This window comes from Panulirus ornatus, chromosome 65 (genome assembly GCF_036320965.1).
Source record: "Panulirus ornatus isolate Po-2019 chromosome 65, ASM3632096v1, whole genome shotgun sequence".
Lineage (NCBI taxonomy): Eukaryota > Metazoa > Arthropoda > Malacostraca > Decapoda > Palinuridae > Panulirus > Panulirus ornatus.
This window is the reverse complement of record NC_092288.1, coordinates 13,000,169-13,022,185: the sequence shown is the minus strand read 5'-3', so window position 1 is coordinate 13,022,185 and position 22,017 is coordinate 13,000,169. Positions and strand designations below refer to the sequence as shown.

Here is a 22,017-nt window from a genome sequence, read left to right as displayed (position 1 = left end):
TGTGATCGGGGCCTGAACATGCAGGAGGGTGAGAGGAGGGCAAGGAATAGAGTGAATTGGAGCGATGTGGTATACAGGGGTTGACGTGCTGTCAGTGGATTGAATCAAGGCATGTGAAGCGTCCGGGGTAAACCATGGAAAGCTGTGTAGGTATGTATATTTGCGTGTGTGGACGTGTGTATGTACATGTGTATGGGGGGGGTTGGGCCATTTCTTTCGTCTGTTTCCTTGCGCTACCTCGCAACCGCGGGAGACAGCGACGAGGTATAAAAAAAAAAAAAAAAAAAGATATAATATTGTCAAGCCTTACATAACCCTTAAGTTTTACTGGTCAGGCTTTGTAGAAATGAAGAGCTGCTGAAATGGTTTACCCATGTAGTATAGTTGGAGGAGGAGGAATAAGAATGAAGTCATTGGATATATGCATGGATGAAAGTTCTTTAAAATGGTGAGGCTTTATGTAATACATGGCATTTGATTTGCTTATCAATAAAGTTTATGGAGTTACAGTTGAAAGTACAAGAAGAGATGACCTTGGAAGAGATGGATAGATGAAGTGAGAGAATTCATCAGAGTTGAAGGTATTTCAAATGAGGATACCAGAAGAATGACTTTGAACTGGGTAGAATGGTACCATTTTCTGAAAGGGTATTGTGGATGGAAATACTCATCTTATTTCATGGAGATCATGAAATAAGGGAAGTAGTAGGTGACAATAAAGGGGTGATTCTTACTTGCAAGAATATGTGAAGATGAGAAGACAGTGGAAAAAGTGTTTATATCTATTAGAACTTTGTGTTGGAATGACCAGGGATTAGGTTGCAGAACATGGTGAAAAATTTTTGTTGTTAACTACAGTGGAATGTGATTGACAATTGTTAAGTGATTCTTTATAGGATACTGCATTAGAGCATATTGTAGGCTGCACACGTGGAGTTTTTAAGTGTAAGCCACATCTCAAGGTAATTTGGAAGGTCAGAGTTTAAAGTCAGGATGTTTTGGTTCAAACAAAGCCAAAATTTGCTTTAACTGATACTAATCTTTTGTTCACTGTAACACATTGATCGTGCATTGATGATGGAAAATAGTTGGAGGAAGGGATGAGTGCTGTTTTGGAGGCTCTGTGTACCTGAATTACCTCACTGAATTGGGAATGGCATGACAATGGTAGATGCAGTTCTTATTTTTGTGATTTTATTTACAGTTTGAGGATTCTAGACCAGTGAAATCATATTGATTAATCATATCGAAATATCAGTCAAGCCTGTTGACCATCCCTTGTCTTATAGGAAGTTTGCTCTTGGATTTATATTGGATTTGTGTCTAAATAACTTTGCCAGAATTTTAAAGTGTGCCACAGTATGATTAAAACATGTTTAAGATACAGAATTTCTTGCTTGGTAGAATAATCCATATACTAAAATGTCAAATGATATTTATCCTTCCTTTGTTTTGATCTTTTCAGTAACAATCTCAAGCATCACAGAAAAATGTAAGTGAAACTTATACTGTATTATTTTTTATATAGATTGAGAGTATTTTAACATTAGAAAATTTTTGATTGAAATAGTAAGATTCATTAATCATTCATTGTAAAATGAAGGTTATTTATGCGATTTAAACTTTTTAGACTTTAGTACTTATTTTGAAATATATGTTATATTCATGTTCATATTGATTTGATATTTGATACTCAGAAAAGTTGGTATGTCATATGGGATTTAGTGGACACAAGTTTTGAACTCACACAGAGGGATTATACTCTCCTGAGTTCTTTATGTAATTTTCTTTTTGCCAGTAATTTGTATGTCCCCCTTTTCTATCTGTGGCTTATTTAGACCACAGTAATTATTGTGGATGTCCATCTTATTTCTTATTGTAGGATTTTTCAAGACTTTTTTTGAAATCATGGAAGAAAAGTAGGTTATTAGTTTAAGAATGAAGTTCAGTGAATGATTCACAGAAGTCATACTTGCATATTAGATATACATAATCATTTCTTACGTCCTTGTTTATAGAGTTTTCAGAAATGCAGAAGTAGGAAAGATTTTATTGATTATATCCTTGTTATCCTGGGGATAGTGGAGAATGAAAACTTTGTATTCCCTGCATGTTGTGGTTTTTTAAAGTTGAAACTGATGAAAGAGCCATGTTAAGAGTGCTCATCCTCCTTGAAAGCTCAGGTTTAGGTGTCTGAATTTGTGTGTATGTAACCAAGATAAGAAGGGAGAGGTAGTATGCTTGATAAGAAAAACTTGAATGTTGTGGCTCTTGAGTGAAACAGCTCAAGGGTAAAGCAAAAGAAAGGTTTGGAAATGTTTTAGGATAAAGTCAGGGATGAATGTGATGATGAAAACAAAGAAAGGGGTAGCACTTTTGCAGGAGTAGAGATAATGAGTGAAAGGAAGTGAGCCATAGATTGGTGAAAGTGGATTATATGAGAGGTGAATGATTCTTAATGCTTATGCATGTGGAAGTGAGAGGAGTGAGGAAGAGAGATGAGTGTTTTTGCCACTAGGGATTGGGTATTAGTGATTGATTTGAATGCAGAAGTGGGTAATGCGACTGTTTAGGGCATCAGTGTTTGAATGTATAAGATTACTGACAATGATGTATAGATGTGAGGCATGGGCTTCAGATGAGAAAGTGAGCAATATGGTGAATGTTTGATGATCATTTGTGTGAGGAGGGGTGATTGAATAAGAAATGATAGGTTAAGAAGGACATTTGGTAATAAGAATGGTATGGTTGAGAGAACTACAGAGGACATATGGAGAGAATGAGTAATCAGAGGTAGACAGATAGGGTACATAGATCAGAAGTGGAGGGGACAAGGAGAAAAAGGAGGCCATATTGGAGTTAAAAGGATGGATTGAAATGGTTTTAAGTGCATGGGGCCTGAACATACAGGAAGGTTTAAGGTGTGTACTAGATAGAGTGAATTGGAGCAATATGGTGCATAGGGGGTCGTATGAAGTGGTCATTGGAAACCATGGAAAGGTTTGTAGGGCCTGGTTATAGTTTGGTGGCTGTAGTTCTGATGCATTACATATGATGTCTCTCATCATAAAGCAGATGGACACCTTCCTTGAAGGTTTATCAGAGCAGCTAGGTTGAACAGCATATGATAGATCTAGACCTGTAGAACTGAGCAGCCTTGTAAACTCGGCCTTCAAAAGGGAAGTTTGATGGTTCATTTTCTTGCAAAGGAGGTAGGACATTCCCAGTCAAGGAAGGACAATTTAGATGTTGTTCTCAGATTATAGTGACTAGTTTTGTGGATACTGGTAGAATATCTTGTCCTGCTTTCCATTTATTAATTGTTGTGATAACTCATACTATGAAACAAGGTTTAACTCTGCTCATTTGGGCTTTAAAAACCACATTTGTTCCAACTCTTTGTAATTACTCTTTGCACCAGGTTACGGTGGTTGATGTATTTTAAGAATATCTCTAGGTCATGTGTTCCCTGTTCAATGTCATACTTGGTATAGTGTTCACATACTGTTTGTGTGTTTAATTCTATGTGAAAGTGATAAATTATAAATTTTTCTTGAATTTTGCTGACCATAGCTAACTTATTGTTATGTATTTCAGGTTTTTATCTAGTTGTGTACCATATTTTGTTGGTGCTGTTTTTGTGGGCGTATTGGCAGACTATATTTACAGAAATTGGCATTGTTCCCAAACAGGTAAGTGAATGAGTAAGTGAAGAATTTTCATTTTTCAATAGCATTCATTTATTTATTTTATTTTATTTTGCTCTGTCGCTGTCTCCTGCATTAGCGAGGTAGCGCAAGGAAACAGACGAAAGAATGGCCTAACCCACCCACATACACATGTATATACATACATGTCCACACACGCAAATATACATATATATACACACACAGACATATACATATATACACATGTACATAATTCACACTGTCTGCCTTCATTCATTCCCATCGCCACCCTGCCACACCTGAAATAACAACCCCCTCCCCCCTCATGTGCGTGAGGTAGTGCTTGGAAAAGACAACAAAGGCCACGTTCGTTCACACTCAGTCTCTAGCTGTCATGTAATAATGCACTGAAACCACAGCTCATAAACATCAAAAGGATTTTGACAGAAGTAATGACTTTTCATGTTTCTTAATTTCACTTATTTATGATTATCCAGGATCAAAATCAGTAAAAGAGTCCTGCATTACCATGGACCTTTCTGAATACTCCTGCTGCTTAAGGTTGTGCCACTTCCAGTAACAGGGAAATTTAGCCTCCTTTGGAGAGAAAAGTTCTTTGAAGAGTGCACAACCAATCAAGCAGCCTCGCCAACTTTGACTATTCACTCATGGTGTAACCTCAAACAGGTGTAGGGGGTAATACATTTTATTTTATGGGGCCTAGATGTGGATAGGGAGCTGTGGTTTCATTGCATTTAGCATGACATTTATAGAATGATGTGAGTAGATGTGGCCTGTCTTTGTCTGTTTCTTGGCACTGCCTCACTGTCACAGGAGGTGGCAATGCTGTTTCCTATGGGGTGGGGTGGCACTAGCAGTGCATAAAAGCAAGCAATATGAATATGTACATGTTTATATATGTATTTATATGTATATTTAAGGCATGTGTAAACGAGGATGAAGAGAGGAGGATTGGTTCCCAGTGAAGGTCGGTCGATGGCAGGGGTGTGTGATGTTCCCATGGTTTTTTAATTTGTTCATGGATGGGATGGTTAGGGAGGTAAATGCAAGAGTTTTGGAGAGAGGGGTAAGTATGCAGTCTGTTGGGGATGAGATGGCCCGGGAAGTGAGTCAATTGTTGTTCGCTGATGATACAGCACTCGTAGCTGATTCCAGTGAGAAGCTGCAAAGTTGGTGACTGAGTTTGAAAAAGTTTGTTAGAGGAGGAATTTAAAGGAAAATGTGAATAAAAGCAAGGTTATTAGGTTCATCAGGGTTAAGGGACAAGTTAGTTGGGATGTTAGTTTGAATGGAGAAAAATTGGAGGAAGTCAAGTGTTTTAGATATCTGGGAGTGGACTTGGCAGGGAATGGAACCATGTAAGCGGAAGTGAGTCATAGGGTGGGGTAGAGGGTGAAGGTTCTAGGAGCAGTGAGGAATTAGTTGAAAGAGAGAATTTTATCTTAGAAAGCAAAACTGAGTATGTTTGAAGGATTAGTAGTTCCAACAATATAATATGATTGCGAGGCATGGGCTATAGATAGGGTTATGTGGAGGAGGATAAATGTGTTTGAAATGAAATGTTTGAGGACAATATGTGGTGTAAGGTGGCTTGATTGTGTAAGTAATTAGAGGGTAAGAGAATGTGTGGTAATAAAAAGAGTGTGGTTGAGAGAGCAGCAGAGGATGTGTTGAAATGGCTTGGATATATGGAGAGAATGAGTGAGGAAAGCTTGACAAAGAGGATACACATGTCAGAGGTGGAGGGAACAAGGAGAAGTGGCAGACCAAATTGAAGGTGGAAGGATGGAGTGGAAAAGATTTTGAGTGATCGGGACCTGAACATGCAGGAAGGGTGAAAGGTGTGTATGGAATAGAGTGAATTGGAACGATGTGGTATATTGGGGTTGACTTCTTTTTAGTGGACTTAACCAGGGCATGTGAAATGTTTGCCATTAACCATGGATAGTTTTGTGGGGCCTGGATGTGGACAGGGAGCTGTGGTTTCATTGCATTACACATGACAGCTAGAGAATGAGTGTGAGCTGATGTGGCCTTTTTTTTGTCTGTTTTCCTGGCGATACCTCGCTGAAGCAGGGGGGCAGCGATGCTGTTTCCTATGGGACGGGGTGGCGACATGAATGGATGAAGACAAGCAAGTATGAATATGTACATGTGTATATATGCATATGTCTGTGTATGTGTATATATATATGTATATGTATATGTATTAATTGGCGGGGTGATTGTTCCCTCCACTTCTGATGCATATATCCTCTTTGTCCTCTATCCTCATGTTCTTAACACTACCTCACTAATATGGGAAATGACAAATATATATGAAATAAAATATATGTGGTTTGATTGACTAAGTAATGAAAGGGTAAAAGATATGTGTGGTAATAAAAAGAGTGGTTGAGAGAGCAGAAGTGGCTTTGTTGAAATGATTTGGACTCGTGAGGATGAGTAAGGAGGATTAACAAAGAGGATGTACGTGTCAAAGATGGAGGGAACGAGGAGAAGTGGGAGACCAGATTAGAGGGGAAAAGATGGAGTGAAAAAGATTTTGAGTGATCGGGGCCTGAACATGCAGGAGGGTGAAAGGCATGCAAGGAATAGAGTGAATTGGAACGATGTGGTATACTGGGGTCGACATGGTGTCAATGGATTGAACCAGGGCATGTGAAGCGTTTGGGGTAAACCATGGAAAGTTCTGTGGGGCCTGGATGTGGAAAGGGAGCTGTGGTTTCGGTGCATTATTACATGACAGCTAGAGACTGAGTGTGAACGAATAGGGCCTTTGTTGTCTTTTCCTAGCACTACCTCACACACATGAGGGGGAAGGATGTTATTCCATGTGTGGCGGGGTGGCGATGGGAATGAATAAAGGCAGACAGTATGAATTATGTACAGGGGTATATATGTATATGTCTGTGTGTGTATATATATGTATACGTTGAGATGTATAGGTATGTATATGTGGTGTGTGTGGACGTGTATGTATATACATGTGTATGTGGGTGGGTTGGGCCATTCTTTCGTCTGTTTCCTTGCACTACCTCGCTAGCGCGGGGGACGGCGGCAGGGCAAAGTGAATAAATAGATAAATATATATAGGGGAGAAAGAATACTTCCCATGTATTCCCTGCATGTTGTAGAAGGCGACTAAAAGGGAAGGGAGTGGGGGGCTGGAAATCCTCCCCTCTCATTTTTTTTTAAATTTTCCAAAAGAAGGAACAGAGAAGGGGGCCATATGAGGATATTCCCTCAAAGGCCCAGTCCTCTGTTCTTAACGCGACCTCGCTAATGCGGGAAATGGCGAATAGTATGAAAAAAAAAAATGTGCATATATGGGCATTTATGTATATATACATGAATGAGAGTGGAGGAGCCATTCTTCATCTGTTTCTTGGTGCTACCTCGCTGATGCAGGAAACAGCAGTTTTGTATAATGAAAATATGAATAATATATATTCTGAACTGAAGTGAGAGGGTTAGGGAAAATGATTTGGTAAACAGAGAAGAGGTAGTAAAAGCTTTGCGGAAGATGAAAGCCGGCAAGGCAGCAGGTGTGGATGGTATTGCAGTGGAATTTATTAAAAAAGGGGGTGACTGTATTATTGACTGGTTGTTAAGGTTATTTAATGTATGTATGACTCATGGTGAGGTGCCTGAGGATTGGCGGAATGCGTGCATAGTGCCATTGTACAAAGGCAAAGGGGATAAGAGTGAGTGCTCAAATTACAGAGGTATAAGTTTGTTGAGTATTCCTGGTAAATTATATGGGAGGGTTTGATTGAGAGGGTGAAGGCATGTACAGAGCATCAGATTGGGGAAGAACAGTGTGGTTTCAGAAGTGGTAGAGGATGTGTGGATCAGGTGTTTGCTTTGAAGAATGTATGTGAGAAATACTTAGAAAAGCAAATGGATATATATGTAGCATTTATGGATCTGGAGAAGGCATATGATAGAGTTGATAGAGATGCTCTGTGGAAGGTGTTAAGAATATATGGTGTGGGAGGCAAGTTGTTAGAAGCAGTGAAAAGTTTTTATCGAGGATGTAAGGCATGTGTACGTGTAGGAAAAGAGGAAAGTGATTGGTTCTCAGTGAATGTAGGTTTGCGGCAGGGGTGTGTGATGTCTCCATGGTTGTTTAATTTGTTTATGGATGGTGTTGTTAGGGAGGTGAATGCAAGAGTTTTGGAAAGAGGGGCAAGTATGAAGTCTGTTGTGGATGAGAGAGCTTGGGAAGTGAGTCAGTTGTTGTTCGCTGATGATACAGCGCTGGTGGCTGATTCATGTGAGAAACTGCAGAAGCTGGTGACTGAGTTTGGTAAAGTGTGTGAAAGAAGAAAGTTAAGAGTTAATGTGAATAAGAGCAAGGTTATTAGGTACAGTAGGGTTGAGGGTCAAGTCAATTGGGAGGTAAGTTTGAATAGAGCAAAACTGGAGGAAGTAAAGTGTTTTAGATATCTGGGAGTGGATCTGGCAAGGGATGGAACCATGGAAGCGGAAGTGGATCATAGGGTGGGGGAGGGGGCGAAAATCCTGGGAGCCTTGAAGAATGTGTGGAAGTTGAGAACATTATCTCGGAAAGCAAAAATGGGTATGTTTGAAGGAATAGTGGTTCCAACAATGTTGTATGGTTGCGAGGCGTGAGCTATGGATAGAGTTGTGCGCAGGAGGATGGATGTGCTGAAAATGAGATGTTTGAGGACAATGTGTGGTGTGAGGTGGTTTGATCGAGTAAGTAACGTAAGGGTAAGAGAGATGTGTGGAAATAAAAAGAGCGTGGTTGAGAGAGCAGAAGAGGGTGTTTTGAAATGGTTTGGGCACATGGAGAGAAAGAGTGAGGAAAGATTGACCAAGAGGATATATGTGTCGGAGGTGGAGGGAACGAGGAGAAGTGGGAGACCAAATTGGAGGTGGAAAGATGGAGTGAAAAAGATTTTGTGTGATTGGGGCCTGAACATGCAGGAGGGTGAAAGGAGGGCAAGGAATAGAGTGAATTGGATCGATGTGGTATACCGGGGTTGACGTGCTGTCAGTGGATTGAATCAGGGCATGTGAAGCGTCTGGGGTAAACCATGGAAAGCTGTGTAGGTATGTATATTTGCATGTGTGGATGTATGTATATACATGTGTATGGGGGTGGGTTGGGCCATTTCTTTCGTCTGTTTCCTTGCGCTACCTCGCAAACGCGGGAGACAGCGACAAAGCAAAAAAAAAAAAAAAAAAAAAAATATTCTGAACTTCATTGTCAGAATTTATAGATATATTTAGGGTACTGTTACTAAGTATGTCACTTTATCAGTGTCATTTTTCATTCCCTACTGCAAAGCAGGGGGCAGATTGGTTTGTTTTTGACCATATGCAGTTACATATTTTTACTGTACAAAGAGGGAGTTTTACACTTGGAGGGGCCATTTTCTTGAACATTTTCCTCTGTTCATAAAACTTTTCAAATTTCTGTACATTGTCTGCTTTTAACATTTCTATATTCATTTTGATCCCTCATTCACCACATTTATATTACTTCACATCTGTCTTGACAAGTTTTTAGCTTAATTTCATGTTGTGTCCTGTGGTTGTACTATTTCTACAAATGTCTAAAAGTTCTTATTGTCTACATCATCAAACTGTTTCAGAAACTTAAAGGTTAGAATCGAGCACCCCTCTTTCTTCATTCTTCCAAGGTGGGAAAATTTAAGGCCTCTGTCCTTTCCATGTGACTCAGCTCACGTAATTTATATACCATCTTTGTTGCTCATCTCTGTTAGCTTTTTGTGTTTTTAGGTGCAGTCGCCAAACTTGGGAAATTGTAGTTTTGGCCTTGAGTAAAATGTGAACAGCTTGCTGAATGTTTATTTATCCTTGAACTTGAATGAAATGTTAATATTTGCCAGCAAATGGTTGGTCTGATTAACTATTCCCTTAAGGTGGAACTCTGGTGACAGGATAGGAATGATATTGACTCCCAAGTCTTTCTCTTACATAGATTCGTGCTGCTAGTTGATCATCATATCCAGACTTTCATTTGCTGTGACCCATCTTTATTCCTTTTCATTCACTCCATTTGAATTTTATCAATCATGTATCAGACCAACTTTAGGTTGATGCAATCTTCCATGCTATGCACTTACCTCATGACCTTTGAAATCTCCTGTTTGTATTATACAGGGAAGGAGTTTTACACTCATAGGGCCCATCTCTTGAACAGTCTTTATCATTCATCTTTTGAATGAATGTTCTGTGTAATGACCATATCCTTAGTCACTCTTTTCCATTTAAACACCTTTCTTATACTTTAGAAATACAAATTTTGTACCTGGTTTTGTGTTATGTCCCCTACTTGCTTTTTAAACAAGTTTCTCTATTAATTTCACATAATGTCCTCTGGTTGCTCTATCCCTTTATCTCAGATAACTGTCCACTAACCACATTATTGGTCTTTTTTAAAAACATGAAGCTTATGATCATGTCTCTATGAGCTCATAAGGTTCAATTTAGCTGTGTTGCTGAACTGCAGCTGAGTTACGAGACATCTCAAATATTAGTTGACATTGGCAAGGACTATGCAGTAGCATCATCTTGAACAGTTGGACGAGATCAAAGTGATGGTTAAAGTCATTGTGTTTAGTCCCTCTTGATAGGTTGTGGATGAGAGAGAGAGAACAGCAGTGCATGTTCATTTCTTTCCCTTCTTTATTTTTCTCTCTTTTGTAGTAGATAAGGTAGAAGACAAGGCAGGGAGTTTAGGAAGAGTGACATTTATGAAAGTGTGCTTGAGTTCAGGTACAGGGAGTACGTATGTCCAGAGTTGATGAAGATTATAGAGATGATAGCTGGAAGATTGCATAAAGATACTATTTATCTAATTACTGGATACTGAATGGGGAGGGAGTTGTACACTTGTTAGGCCCCATATCTTGAACATTCTCTACTGTCATGCATTTTCTTTAACCTATGGAAAGATGGAGTGAAAAAGATTTTGAGTGATCGGGGCCTGAACATGCAGGAGGGTGAAAGGCGTGCAAGGAATAGAGTGAATTGGAACGATGTGGTATATCGGGGTCAACGTGCTGTCAATGGATTGAACCAGGGCATGTGAAGCGTCTGGGGTAAACCATGGAAAGTTCTGTGAGGCCTGGATGTGGAAAGGGAGCTGTGGTTTCGGTGCATTATTACATGACAGCTAGAGACTGAGTGTGAACAAATGGGGCCTTTGTTGTCTTTTTCTAGCACTATCTTGCACACATGAGGGGAGAGGGGGTTGTTATTCCATGTGTGGTGGGGTGGCGATGGGAATAAATAAAGGCAGACAGTATGAATTATGTACATGTGTATATGTGTATATGTCTGTTTGTGTATATATATATATATGTGTACATCGAGATGTATAGGTATGTATATTTGCGTGTGTGGATGTGTATGTATATACATGTGTATGTGGGTGGGTTAGGCCATTCTTTCGTCTGTCTCCTTGCACTACCTCGCTAACACGGGAGACAGCGACAAAGCTAAATAATAAAAAAAAATAATGCTGTCTTTATGTGTATTTGTGTGTGTGCATGTATAAATGTACTAATATGTCTGTGTCTGTTTTTCATTATGTCTTTGTATGTCTCAAGGTTTTTAAAGTTTTTTGTTACCTACATTTCATGGTATCTTATGGTAAGTCTGATGACCCAAGAAGATTCTCCAAACTGTTTTGTTGTGAGTTACCAGCCTTTAGACCCAACATTTACATACTTTTTTGGATCAAACCTTCATTGTACTCTTCTGTGGTATTCCTACTTTTGTACCCAGCTGAAGTAGTCATTCATGAAGTGTAAAACTATTTATTTTGCATAATCAGTTTAGATTACCACCTGGTGAACTGGACCGCTATGAGTCAGCAGAGTCAGACGAAGTGAGACGGGACGTCTTGGAGAGGTTTATACAGAGGCAAAATCTTCCTGTCTACAACCGCACCATGACAGGTGGTAAGCTTTGATAGTTTACTGTGAAGTTTCTTACAAATTTATATATTTTTTATTCAATGTGGGATAGAATCTTTTGGATACTTTGAATTCGATTGACCAGTTTTATATATCTGCTCGTTCACATCATATTTCAAATTTGTGTTGGTGGCATGTTTATAATCATTCTCACATATATCATGTAATAACCACATCTTGTATACATTGCACCTGAGTTGTTAAAGACCTTGTCAGAATGCTCAGATGATGTTGCAGAGAAATCTCTGTATTGTTTTGGCTGTCATACATGTAAGGTATATTGGTAGAGAATGAGAATTGCATTAGCCTCAGTACAAGGAAGACAACAGAAATTAGGAGAGCAGAAAGCTAAAAATGAAATATAGCAGTAAAAGATTTAAAACAGATTAAAAGTCTTGTTAGAATGAAGTGTGAGAATGTTTGTATTGCAATTGTTATATCATTACCTGTGATGTTGTAGGGTTGCCCCAAAGAATGCTTTTCAGATACTTTTCCTCACAGGTTTTTTTAACATTCCTCCTTGTAAACATGTATATCATTTATTCATCTCATTGTGTTTACCAATCAATATCTTCATCTAATCCCACAACTGAATAGCTCATCATCTTTAACATTCTTCTTTGTAAACACATAGCTCATTTATTCAGTATGAGTCTCATTATGTTTGTATACCTATCATTTTTTTTTTTTTTTGTATACCTCGTCGCTGTCTCCCGCGTTTGCGAGGTAGCGCAAGGAAACAGACGAAAGAAATGGCCCAACCCCCCCCCATACACATGTACATACACACGTCCACACACGCAAATATACATACCTACACAGCTTTCCATGGTTTACCCCGGACGACTCACATGCCTTGATTCAATCCACTGACAGCACGTCAACCCCTGTATACCACATCGCTCCAATTCACTCTATTCCTTGCCCTCCTTTCACCCTCCTGCATGTTCAGGCCCCGATCACACAAAATCCTTTTCACTCCATCTTTCCACCTCCAATTTGGTCTCCCTCTTCTCCTCGTTCCCTCCACCTCCGACACATATATCCTCTTGGTCAATCTTTCCTCACTCATTCTCTCCATGTGCCCAAACCATTTCAAAACACCCTCTTCTGCTCTCTCAACCACGCTCTTTTTATTTCCACACATCTCTCTTACCCTTACGTTACTTACTCGATCAAACCACCTCACACCACACATTGTCCTCAAACATCTCATTTCCAGCACATCCATCCTCCTGCGCACAACTCTATCCATAGCCCACGCCTCGCAACCATACAACATTGTTGGAACCACTATTCCTTCAAACATACCCATTTTTGCTTTCCGGGATAATGTTCTCGACTTCCACACATTTTTCAAGGCTCCCAAAATTTTCGCCCCCTCCCCCACCCTATGATCCACTTCCACTTCCATGGTTCCATCCGCTGACAGATCCACTCCCAGATATCTAAAACACTTCACTTCCTCCAGTTTTTCTCCATTCAAACTCACCTCCCAATTGACTTGACCCTCAACCCTACTGTACCTAATAACCTTGCTCTTATTCACATTTACTCTTAACTTTCTTCTTCCACACACTTTACCAAACTCCGTCACCAGCTTCTGCAGTTTCTCACATGAATCTGCCACCAGCGCTGTATCATCAGCGAACAACAACTGACTCACTTCCCAAGCTCTCTCATCCACAACAGACTTCATACTTGCCCCTCTTTCCAAGACTCTTGCATTTACCTCCCTAACAACCCCATCCATAAACAAATTAAACAACCATGGAGACATCACACACCCCTGCCGCAAACCTACATTCACTGAGAACCAATCACTTTCCTCTCTTCCTACACGTACACATGCCTTACATCCTCGATAAAAACTTTTCACTGCTTCTAACAACTTGCCTCCCACACCATATATTCTTAATACCTTCCACAGAGCATCTCTATCAACTCTATCATATGCCTTCTCCAGATCCATAAATGCTACATACAAATCCATTTGCTTTTCTAAGTATTTCTCACATACATTCTTCAAAGCAAACACCTATCATTATCTTCATGTAATCCCACAGCTGAATAACTCATCATCTTTACAGTCTTGACCGCCTTATTACTCCATTATTAATCAATTTTTCTATAATTACTTATCATCAATGAATTTCCTTTTTCCTTGGTATTTTCACAATTGGTAGGTAGTAGTTGGAAGGGCAACCACTGACCAGGGAGGTATATTACCAGTTTTACTCACCTTGGTATCAGGTGGGCCTGTGATGCTACTAAGTAAGCCAGGGCTTCAATAGTTGTCAGGTTGTACTCCTTTAACCTAGGTAGCTGTCTTTTCTTTCTGGCTCTTCCACACATAACACATGACAACACTTAACTCACACAACTAATTCTTCCAAACACCAGATTTTTCTGTTGTGAGTGCTATGTGTTAGCCCTGCCTTTTGACAAAATGTTTGGAGCAACACATAGAAGGAGTAGGTAGGAACATCAGACAGGAGCATTGGGTAGAACCTTTTGGTAGAAGTACTAGGCAGGAACATTAGCTTGAAGCATCAGGTAGAAGTAGTTGGATTGAATATTAAGTAGACACAGGTAATAGTAGTTGGTGGGAACATTAGGGAGTACGTGGTGTAACATGATAGAATGCCAACACTGCTTCCCAAAGTACCTCCCATTCCTCACCCACTCCCTTAGCTTCATTTACTCTCATCTTTTGCCATTCTACACTCCATCTCCCCTAGTATTTCTTCACACAAATGTCTTTTCCAAGGCCACTTACTTTCTTCACCCGCTTCTCACCTATATCAGTTTCTTGTTTTCTGTAAACCTCTTCAAACCTTCACCCTCGCCTCCACTTGGTAATGATCAGACATCCCGCCAGCTGCCCCTCTCAGCACATTCATATCCAAGAATCTCAATTTTGCCTGCTTATGTCCCTCTTTTTAACCCAGGTAAACTCAATCACCAGCTCTTTTCAGCATTCACCTCCACAAGCTGTTTGCCATTTCCATTCACCTTAATGAACACCCTATACCCCCCAATCATACCTTTAACTGCCACATTATTCACATTTACATTTAAATCACCCACCACAAACCCCACTTTTTATATCAAAACTATTGAGACAACTTACCCTGCTGTTCCATAAACACTTGTCTCATATTGTCTTTCTTTTCATGGCCAGGTGCATAATTACTAATAATCACCCATCTCTCTCAGTCCACTTTCATTTTTACCCACATCATTCTAGAGCTCACTCACACATTTTTGTACATTCTGTAACTCTTGCTTCAGCAGTAATGCTACCCCTTCCTTAGCTTTTATCCTTACACCAACCCTGAACTTTACTCCTAAAACATTCTCAAATGATTCTGGAGTTTCTGGAATTATAATGATAATGATACAGATATCCCCTGCTTAATGATGTATCAGTATATGAAGTTTTGCATATATGTTGTTCAGGAAAGAAAATAATAATACAGATAAGATAAAGTTGACACAAAAGGGAATTAAGTTGCAGTAAATGCACATGGCAGTAGTGAGCAATCACTTTAGTAAATGACCATTTGTGAGCAAGTGGTACCACAAAGATATGTTGGGAGACAGTGTTGAATGTTTTACTGAGATCTGTTGCCGCTGTTACTTTGTAAGAGGCACAGAACAGAATGTTTGCATCCCTATAGAAATCAACCATGACCTTTGTAAAGCCTGACCCATAGATGAATCCATCCTGCATCCTCTCATTACCCTGAGTAAACAATCACTCCCTATCAACAAATCACCAACCACTTGAGATATCACATGATGATGTACAGATGATATTCGCTCCCCTTATCACGAATATCGATGCAAAGGCCTTACACAAACTAAATGCCTTCAGAACACTTTAAACAAGAACACCAATCCCTCAGTGTCCTCTACAAACAATGCATGTGATCTGCCTTAAAAAGAGTTTCACCTGCTTGCTCACCCATCATTTCAGAAGCAAACATGAAAGATGTACAAACTGCACAAAATATAGTGCTCAGAACAATCACTGATTGCTCATCAAGCACATATATTAAACATCTGCATTACAAAACATAGATAGTTCCAGTACAATCCCACCTCACCATGCTTGGTACAGTTTTATGCAGCAACACTACCCTCCTCACATGGAAGCAACTTCATGTGAAAACCATCCACCAATCTCCTTTTGGAAATAGAGATCATCCCAGATTCACATAGCAAACTATAGTAACAGGTCCTCCCACCTTCAAGCAAACATACTTTTCCTATTAGAATGATGCAAGAAACAGTCAACAATTACCACACCTCCTCCACCACAGTCTTAAATTCCATTCCCCCTGATGTACATGAACCTGGAACTACACTCCCTAGACATGTGAAAGTCACACTTTTTGTCTACTGTGGATACTACCCATTCTTCAACATTACAAATATTAATATAACACATCACAGGACCTCCCCATGCCCAAGTTGTAATATCCACACTGAAGATCCTGAACACTGGCCACTTACTCTTGAACTTCTCTGAGTTCACCTCACCAAAACAAACATACAGTATGATACAGCTTGACCTATGATCCCTTTTGTTGGATGTAGCTGATTTTCTAGGTGCTGAAAGAGCCCCATAAAAGGGTTATTAAGTATCCCAGGAGTTAGGGGAGAAAGAATGCACTCATGCTTTTATTACTGCTGCTTTATTTGTGCTGTTTTATTATAATACTCTTGTTGGGTAAAAGTCCTGTTCAAGAACAGTCAGGATGCATAGGTCTCTTTTGTCTGAGCTGTGTGCTTAGCCAGTGGTTAGAGCAAGTGTTTGTTGATCAGTGTACAACCTCTCAGTACCTTGGGCTACCAGTTTTGAGTGTTCTCCAGACTGCCAAATTTACTGCAGTATGGTTGATTTATTTATCTTATTTTTGCATACTTTTGTTTGCACAAGAAGCCCATAATGTCTGAAAAAGACCTGGAGGTGCTAATGTTGATTGTGTGGGCAGTCATTCGAAAGCAACAGTTTGGATGTGAAAATGCAGAGTATATGGCATATTGGAGTTCTTTATGTTCATTTCCAGCACTGTGGTTGATATATTTTTATTTGCAATAGGCCCTTAATGTCTGGAAAAAGGCTTGCAGACATTAGTGTTGGTAATGTGGGCTAGCATTTAGCAAAATGAAATAGTTTGGGTGCGAAAATGTAGTTTTTAAGACATGATTGGATCCTGACATCCTTATTCACTGCAGCATGGTTGGTTTATTTATTGTATTTTTGCCCATTTTTGTGTTTGCAAGAGGCCTATCATGTTTGGAAAAAGGCCTTTAGGTCTTAGCATTGGTATTATGGGCAAGTATTAAGGGAAAAGCAACAGTTTGGATGTGAAAATACATACAGGTATACTGCCGAATTTCTGGCAACTGATAGTTCGGCATCTCCTTTAGTCCAGACAAAATTACATGAGGGAACTTGAAATTACCACAGCCACGAGACTACTTTACTGGGCAGCCACAGATGGTCTTGTGTGTAGGGTGCGCTTATTTACATTCTTTACACTGCACTTGTTGATGGTGATACCACAATTCTGTGAGATTCTTAGCTTATTTTGCTTAAATTTAACCCTAGCTATGGCTTCTAAGACATATGAGAGTGTCAGTTGTGGTGTCAAGTGTAAACACCAGTCCATATCGATCGAAGATTAAGTAGAACTGTTGAAAAAAAATGGACCGTGGTGTTTCGGTGTGTAAGCTGTGTGACACCTACAGTATTGGTTCAACTGTTTCTGATATAAAGAAGCAAAGGGAGAAACTATTGAAATTCTATGCAGACAGCGATTCCAAGAAGCAAATGATGATTAGAAAAACTATGAAAGATGGTAAGAGTACTGAGCACAATCGAGTGATGATGGAATGGTTTTGACAGGGTTGGAGTGATGGGGTGGGAAGGATGACTTCTAAGATTCAAGAAGAGTCATGGATTTCCATGAAGAAAGTGCGCAGAGAAAAGCGATCTGCAGACCACGAAGGAGCTGCCAAGTATGTGGATGAATTTGCAAAACTCGTAGCTGACAAGCACCTTAGTCCTGAGCAGGTGTATAATGCAGATGAAACTGCATTATTTTGGCAATGCACACCTAGGAAAACACTGACAACAGAAGACGAAGAAGACCCCACAGGATTCAAACAATATAAGGACAGGCTTACCATCTTAGGGTGCTCAGACATTTAATATTTGTTTGATTTAAATTTCTAGCAGTCCATGGTATACTTTAGACACATGGGAAACATATAATTAGTGGGTTAGAGGTGTGTTGATGAATTATTATTATGTGACGATAGTTGGTCCAGCAGAATGGTTAATCTGGCTAGGCTTTGGAACCAAGAGTGCTGCAAATTGGTAGTGTACCTGTATTATGTGTTGAGGCTCTTGTTTGTTTTCACACTGGTTGAATTGTTTATCATATGTTTGTTTATGTTTGGGTGTGCAGGAGATCTATTATGTCTGGAAAAAGGTCTACAGGTATTAGTGTTGGTAATGTGGTCAACCATTCAAGGTAAAGTAATAGATTGGGTGCAAAAAATGCATTTTATAAGGTGTACAAATGGTGGTTGTCATGTTATTGAAAGTTATTTTAGTTATTTAGAGATTGATTTAGAGCATTATTGTATGTGCTCTAACTTCATTTGTGTTATTACCAATATCCCAGTAAAGCCATTATATATCATTTATAGGTGAGCAGTGTTGCTGTCTTTACACATCTCCATTTGAGCCATGCTGTAATTACCTTGTTTAGCTTTCTTTTTAAGGGCTCCTGGCATTAATCAAGGAATCTGTGTTTTTGTGATGTATCTCCTCTCTGTTGCATGTGGCAAGAGGGTTTTGGAGTGGAAGGACTAGAAATTCTTCCTTTCTGTTGTATGATTTTTTAAATGGAACAGAACAAAGATTTTTCCTGAAAGGCACAGTTGTATGTTTTTGTTGCTCCATGCCGATATAGAAAAGGCTGGTATGTTTATGGAAAAAAAATATATTTCTGGAGGAGAGTGAAAGGTGTGCACAGGATAGGGTAAATTGGAGGGATTTGGTATATAGGGGTTGATGTGCTGTCATTGGGCTATACCAGGGCATGCTAAGTGGCCAGGGAAAGCCATGGAAATGTCTGTGAGGTATGATTGTGGATAGGAGGCTGTGGTTTTGTTGTATGACACATGACACCTTGAGAATGGATGTAAATGAATATTGCCTTTCTTCATCTGATCCTGATGCTGCCTTGTTGATTCTAAAAATGCATATCAGGTATGAAAAATATTTCTTATTTGCTTATTATTCATGTATATTTGTTGGGCATGTATCTTTGTAAAGGTCCAGAGATGGTATAGTCTTTACGGCACTGTTAGATTTGTGGAGTTTGCAGACAAATTAAATGGGTTAATTTTCTTTTCTTCAGACATTCGTTACTGTGATAAATGTGTGCAGATCAAACCAGACAGATGCCACCATTGTTCTGTATGTGGTGTGTGTGTTTTAAAACTGGATCATCATTGTCCATGGGTCAACAATTGTGTTGCCTTCACAAACTACAAATTCTTCATCTTATTCCTTGGGTATGCCCTCTTGTACTGCCTCTTCATTGGAGCCACGACCATACAGTACTTCATTAGGTTTTGGAAGGTAAGTACAAGTTTCTACAGTAGATTAGTACTTGCTTTGCTTTGATATAGGAAGAAGGGAGAGTGTTGTGTGTGTGGGTGCTGTATAAGCCATTTTTATATCATTGTAGGTCTGACCCAATTTGATGAGCAAATAAAATGTGGTAGAAGTTTAATTTTAAAGATTGTTTTTAACTTAAACCACTGTACTTCTGATAATATTTTAAGAAAAAAAAGAATTAAAGAGAATGATATGGTATATTGAGATAATATTACGGAAGTAATTGAATTAAAGGTTATATGGATGATATGATTATTATGTAGTTGCTTTTGCAGAAGTCTAGGGAGAGATTTAATGTTGCAATATGTAAGAAAGATTACATTTCTTATCCAGATCTTTATGTTTATGTTGCCTGAAGGGTCTTGAGTGACTTGGTGTGAAGTTGATGCTTTATGAGGAAAATTAGGAATATGTTCGCAGTGAGAATTTTAATTGTTGCTTTACCTGATATATATTTTCAGATAAATCGTATTTAGTGCTTCTAATTTATTTATTTCTTAAATTGTTTTGTATTATACTTGATTGCTGTTTCTCCCGTCAGTGAGGTAGCACCAGGGAACAGACGAAGAACGACCCATCTACTCATATACACACATTTATACATACACACACATACCCGTACATATACATATCAACATATACATACATGTACCCAGACATATACATGTATACATGTGTATATATTCATACTGGCTTTCCTTCATCCATTCCTGGCACCATCCTGCCCCACAGTAAACAGCTTCACCACCCCCTGCATCAGCGAGGAGCGACAGGAAAACAGACAAAAAAGGCCACATTCGTTCACACTCACTCTCTAGCTATCATGTGTGATGCACCGAAACCACAGCTCCCTGTTCACATCCAGGCCCCACAGACTTTTCCATGGTTTGCCTCAGACATTTCACTTGCCCTGGTTCAGTCCCTTGACAGCATGTATCAGTCCATGCAACATGTAGACATTGTTCCAATTCACTCTGTTCCTTGCACACCTCTCACCTTCCTCTTAATGTTTCAACAAAAACTGAATCTCATTCATGAGTAGCTGGAAATCCTCCTGTTTTTGAATTGCAATTTTGAAAGATGGAATGGAAGAAGGAGCTAATCAAGGATTGCTTATCCTCCTCAAAGGCTCAGGCTGAGGTGTCTGAACATGCCCGTGTGGATGTAACAAGGATGAGGAGAAGAAAGAGCTAAGTTTGAGGAAGAAACATGGATGTCTTACTGCTGAGTAGAATTAAGCTCAGGGAGTGGGAGGAAGAATGACTTGTTTATATCATAGGGATAAAGTCAGGGGTAAGTGTGAGGGTAAGAGCAAAGGAGGGGGTTGGCATTTCAGCTGGAGGAGGAGTTTTGAGAATGTGTGAAAGAGTATAAGGAAGTGAGCCCCAGATTGATGTAGGTGAAATGATTGTTAATGCTGATACTCCTGTCTCTGAGAGAAGTGAGGAAGAGAGGCATATGTGTTAGTGCTGTTATCGAGAGAAGTAAGGAAGTGAGGCATGTATTTTGAGAGGAGCTTTGTGAATGCATAGGCAGTTTGATGGAAAAGGCTAAGTGTTATTGATGGATGATTTGAATGTAGTTTAGCTAAGATTTAGGGGCCTGGGATTTATAGTGTTGTCAACATTTGTGGTGAACAGTATGTTTGGTGATTAGGAAGACTTGGTTTAAAAAGAGGGTTATTCATAAGTGTATGTTGGTGAGAAGGGTAGAAAGTAAGTTGGCATGATTAGATTATGTATTAATCGATAGCTATGCTAAAGAGAGACTATTGGATGTAAGAGTCTTGAGAGGGACAGCTAGCAGGATGTCTGATCACTTCTTGTTGGGGGTGAGGTTGAAGGTTTGTAGATGTTCTAGAAAAAGAGGAAATGACATGTGTGGGAAGGAGGTGGTGAAAATGAGTGAGTTTGGAAAAGGGGATTCTGTGAGGAGATTCCAGGAAAGATTGGGTGAAGGATGGCAAAAGGTTAGATTAATGAAACTATAGGAGTGGATTAGGTATTTACAGAAACATTGCTTGCCTGTATGAGAGTCATGTGGTATGTGGAAGGTGGGATGTGGGTAGAGATAAAGGATGGTGAGTGGTAGGAAGTAAAATTGTTTTTGAAAGAGAAGAGAGAGTTGTATGGGTATTACCTGCAGGGAAGTAGTGCAAATGAGGAGGTCAAGAGGAAGGTGCAGAGACTGAGAAAGAGTATCAGCAAGCTAAAAGGAATATCAATGAAATTTTTGAAAGGTGATTAATGGTGTGAGAACAAGAGAACAAATGGGAGTATCTGTGAAGGGAGAAGATGAGGAAGTGGTGACAGGTAAGGAAGAGTTGTAAAAGAAATGGGGAAAGTATATTGAGGGACATCTGACTGTGTTAAATGATAGGGTGACAGATGAAGGGCATTTGGGTCTGGTAAGTATGCACAATGTGAGAATCATGGCAAATGGTTCGGTGAAAAGAGAAAAGTTTGGTGAAATCCTTTTGAAAAGTAGAGTGTGGCAAGGCAGCTGGAGTGGATTGGATTGCAGTTGAGTTTCTCTAAGGAGGTGACTGTTCGTCATGGTTAGTTTGGAATTTTGATATATGTATGGCTCATGGTGAGGTGCTTGTGGAATGGCAGAATGCATGAATTGTGCCTTTGTGTGA

At 39.5% G+C, this 22,017-nt stretch overlaps 1 protein-coding gene across 5 annotated transcripts in view; it reads left to right on the top strand.

Annotated features, from left to right (window-relative positions):
- The window catches only part of LOC139746591 (palmitoyltransferase ZDHHC20-B-like), a 111,188-nt gene that overhangs the window by 8,934 nt on the left and 80,237 nt on the right, over positions 1 to 22,017 (top strand). For all 5 annotated transcript variants that reach the window (XM_071657989.1, XM_071657985.1, XM_071657987.1 and 2 more), the window contains exons 4-7: positions 1,466 to 1,492; positions 3,598 to 3,692; positions 11,527 to 11,653; positions 19,114 to 19,337. In XM_071657989.1, the coding sequence (XP_071514090.1) occupies positions 1,466 to 1,492; positions 3,598 to 3,692; positions 11,527 to 11,653; positions 19,114 to 19,337 (473 nt within the window). The remainder of the gene's footprint in view (positions 1 to 1,465; positions 1,493 to 3,597; positions 3,693 to 11,526; positions 11,654 to 19,113; positions 19,338 to 22,017) is intronic.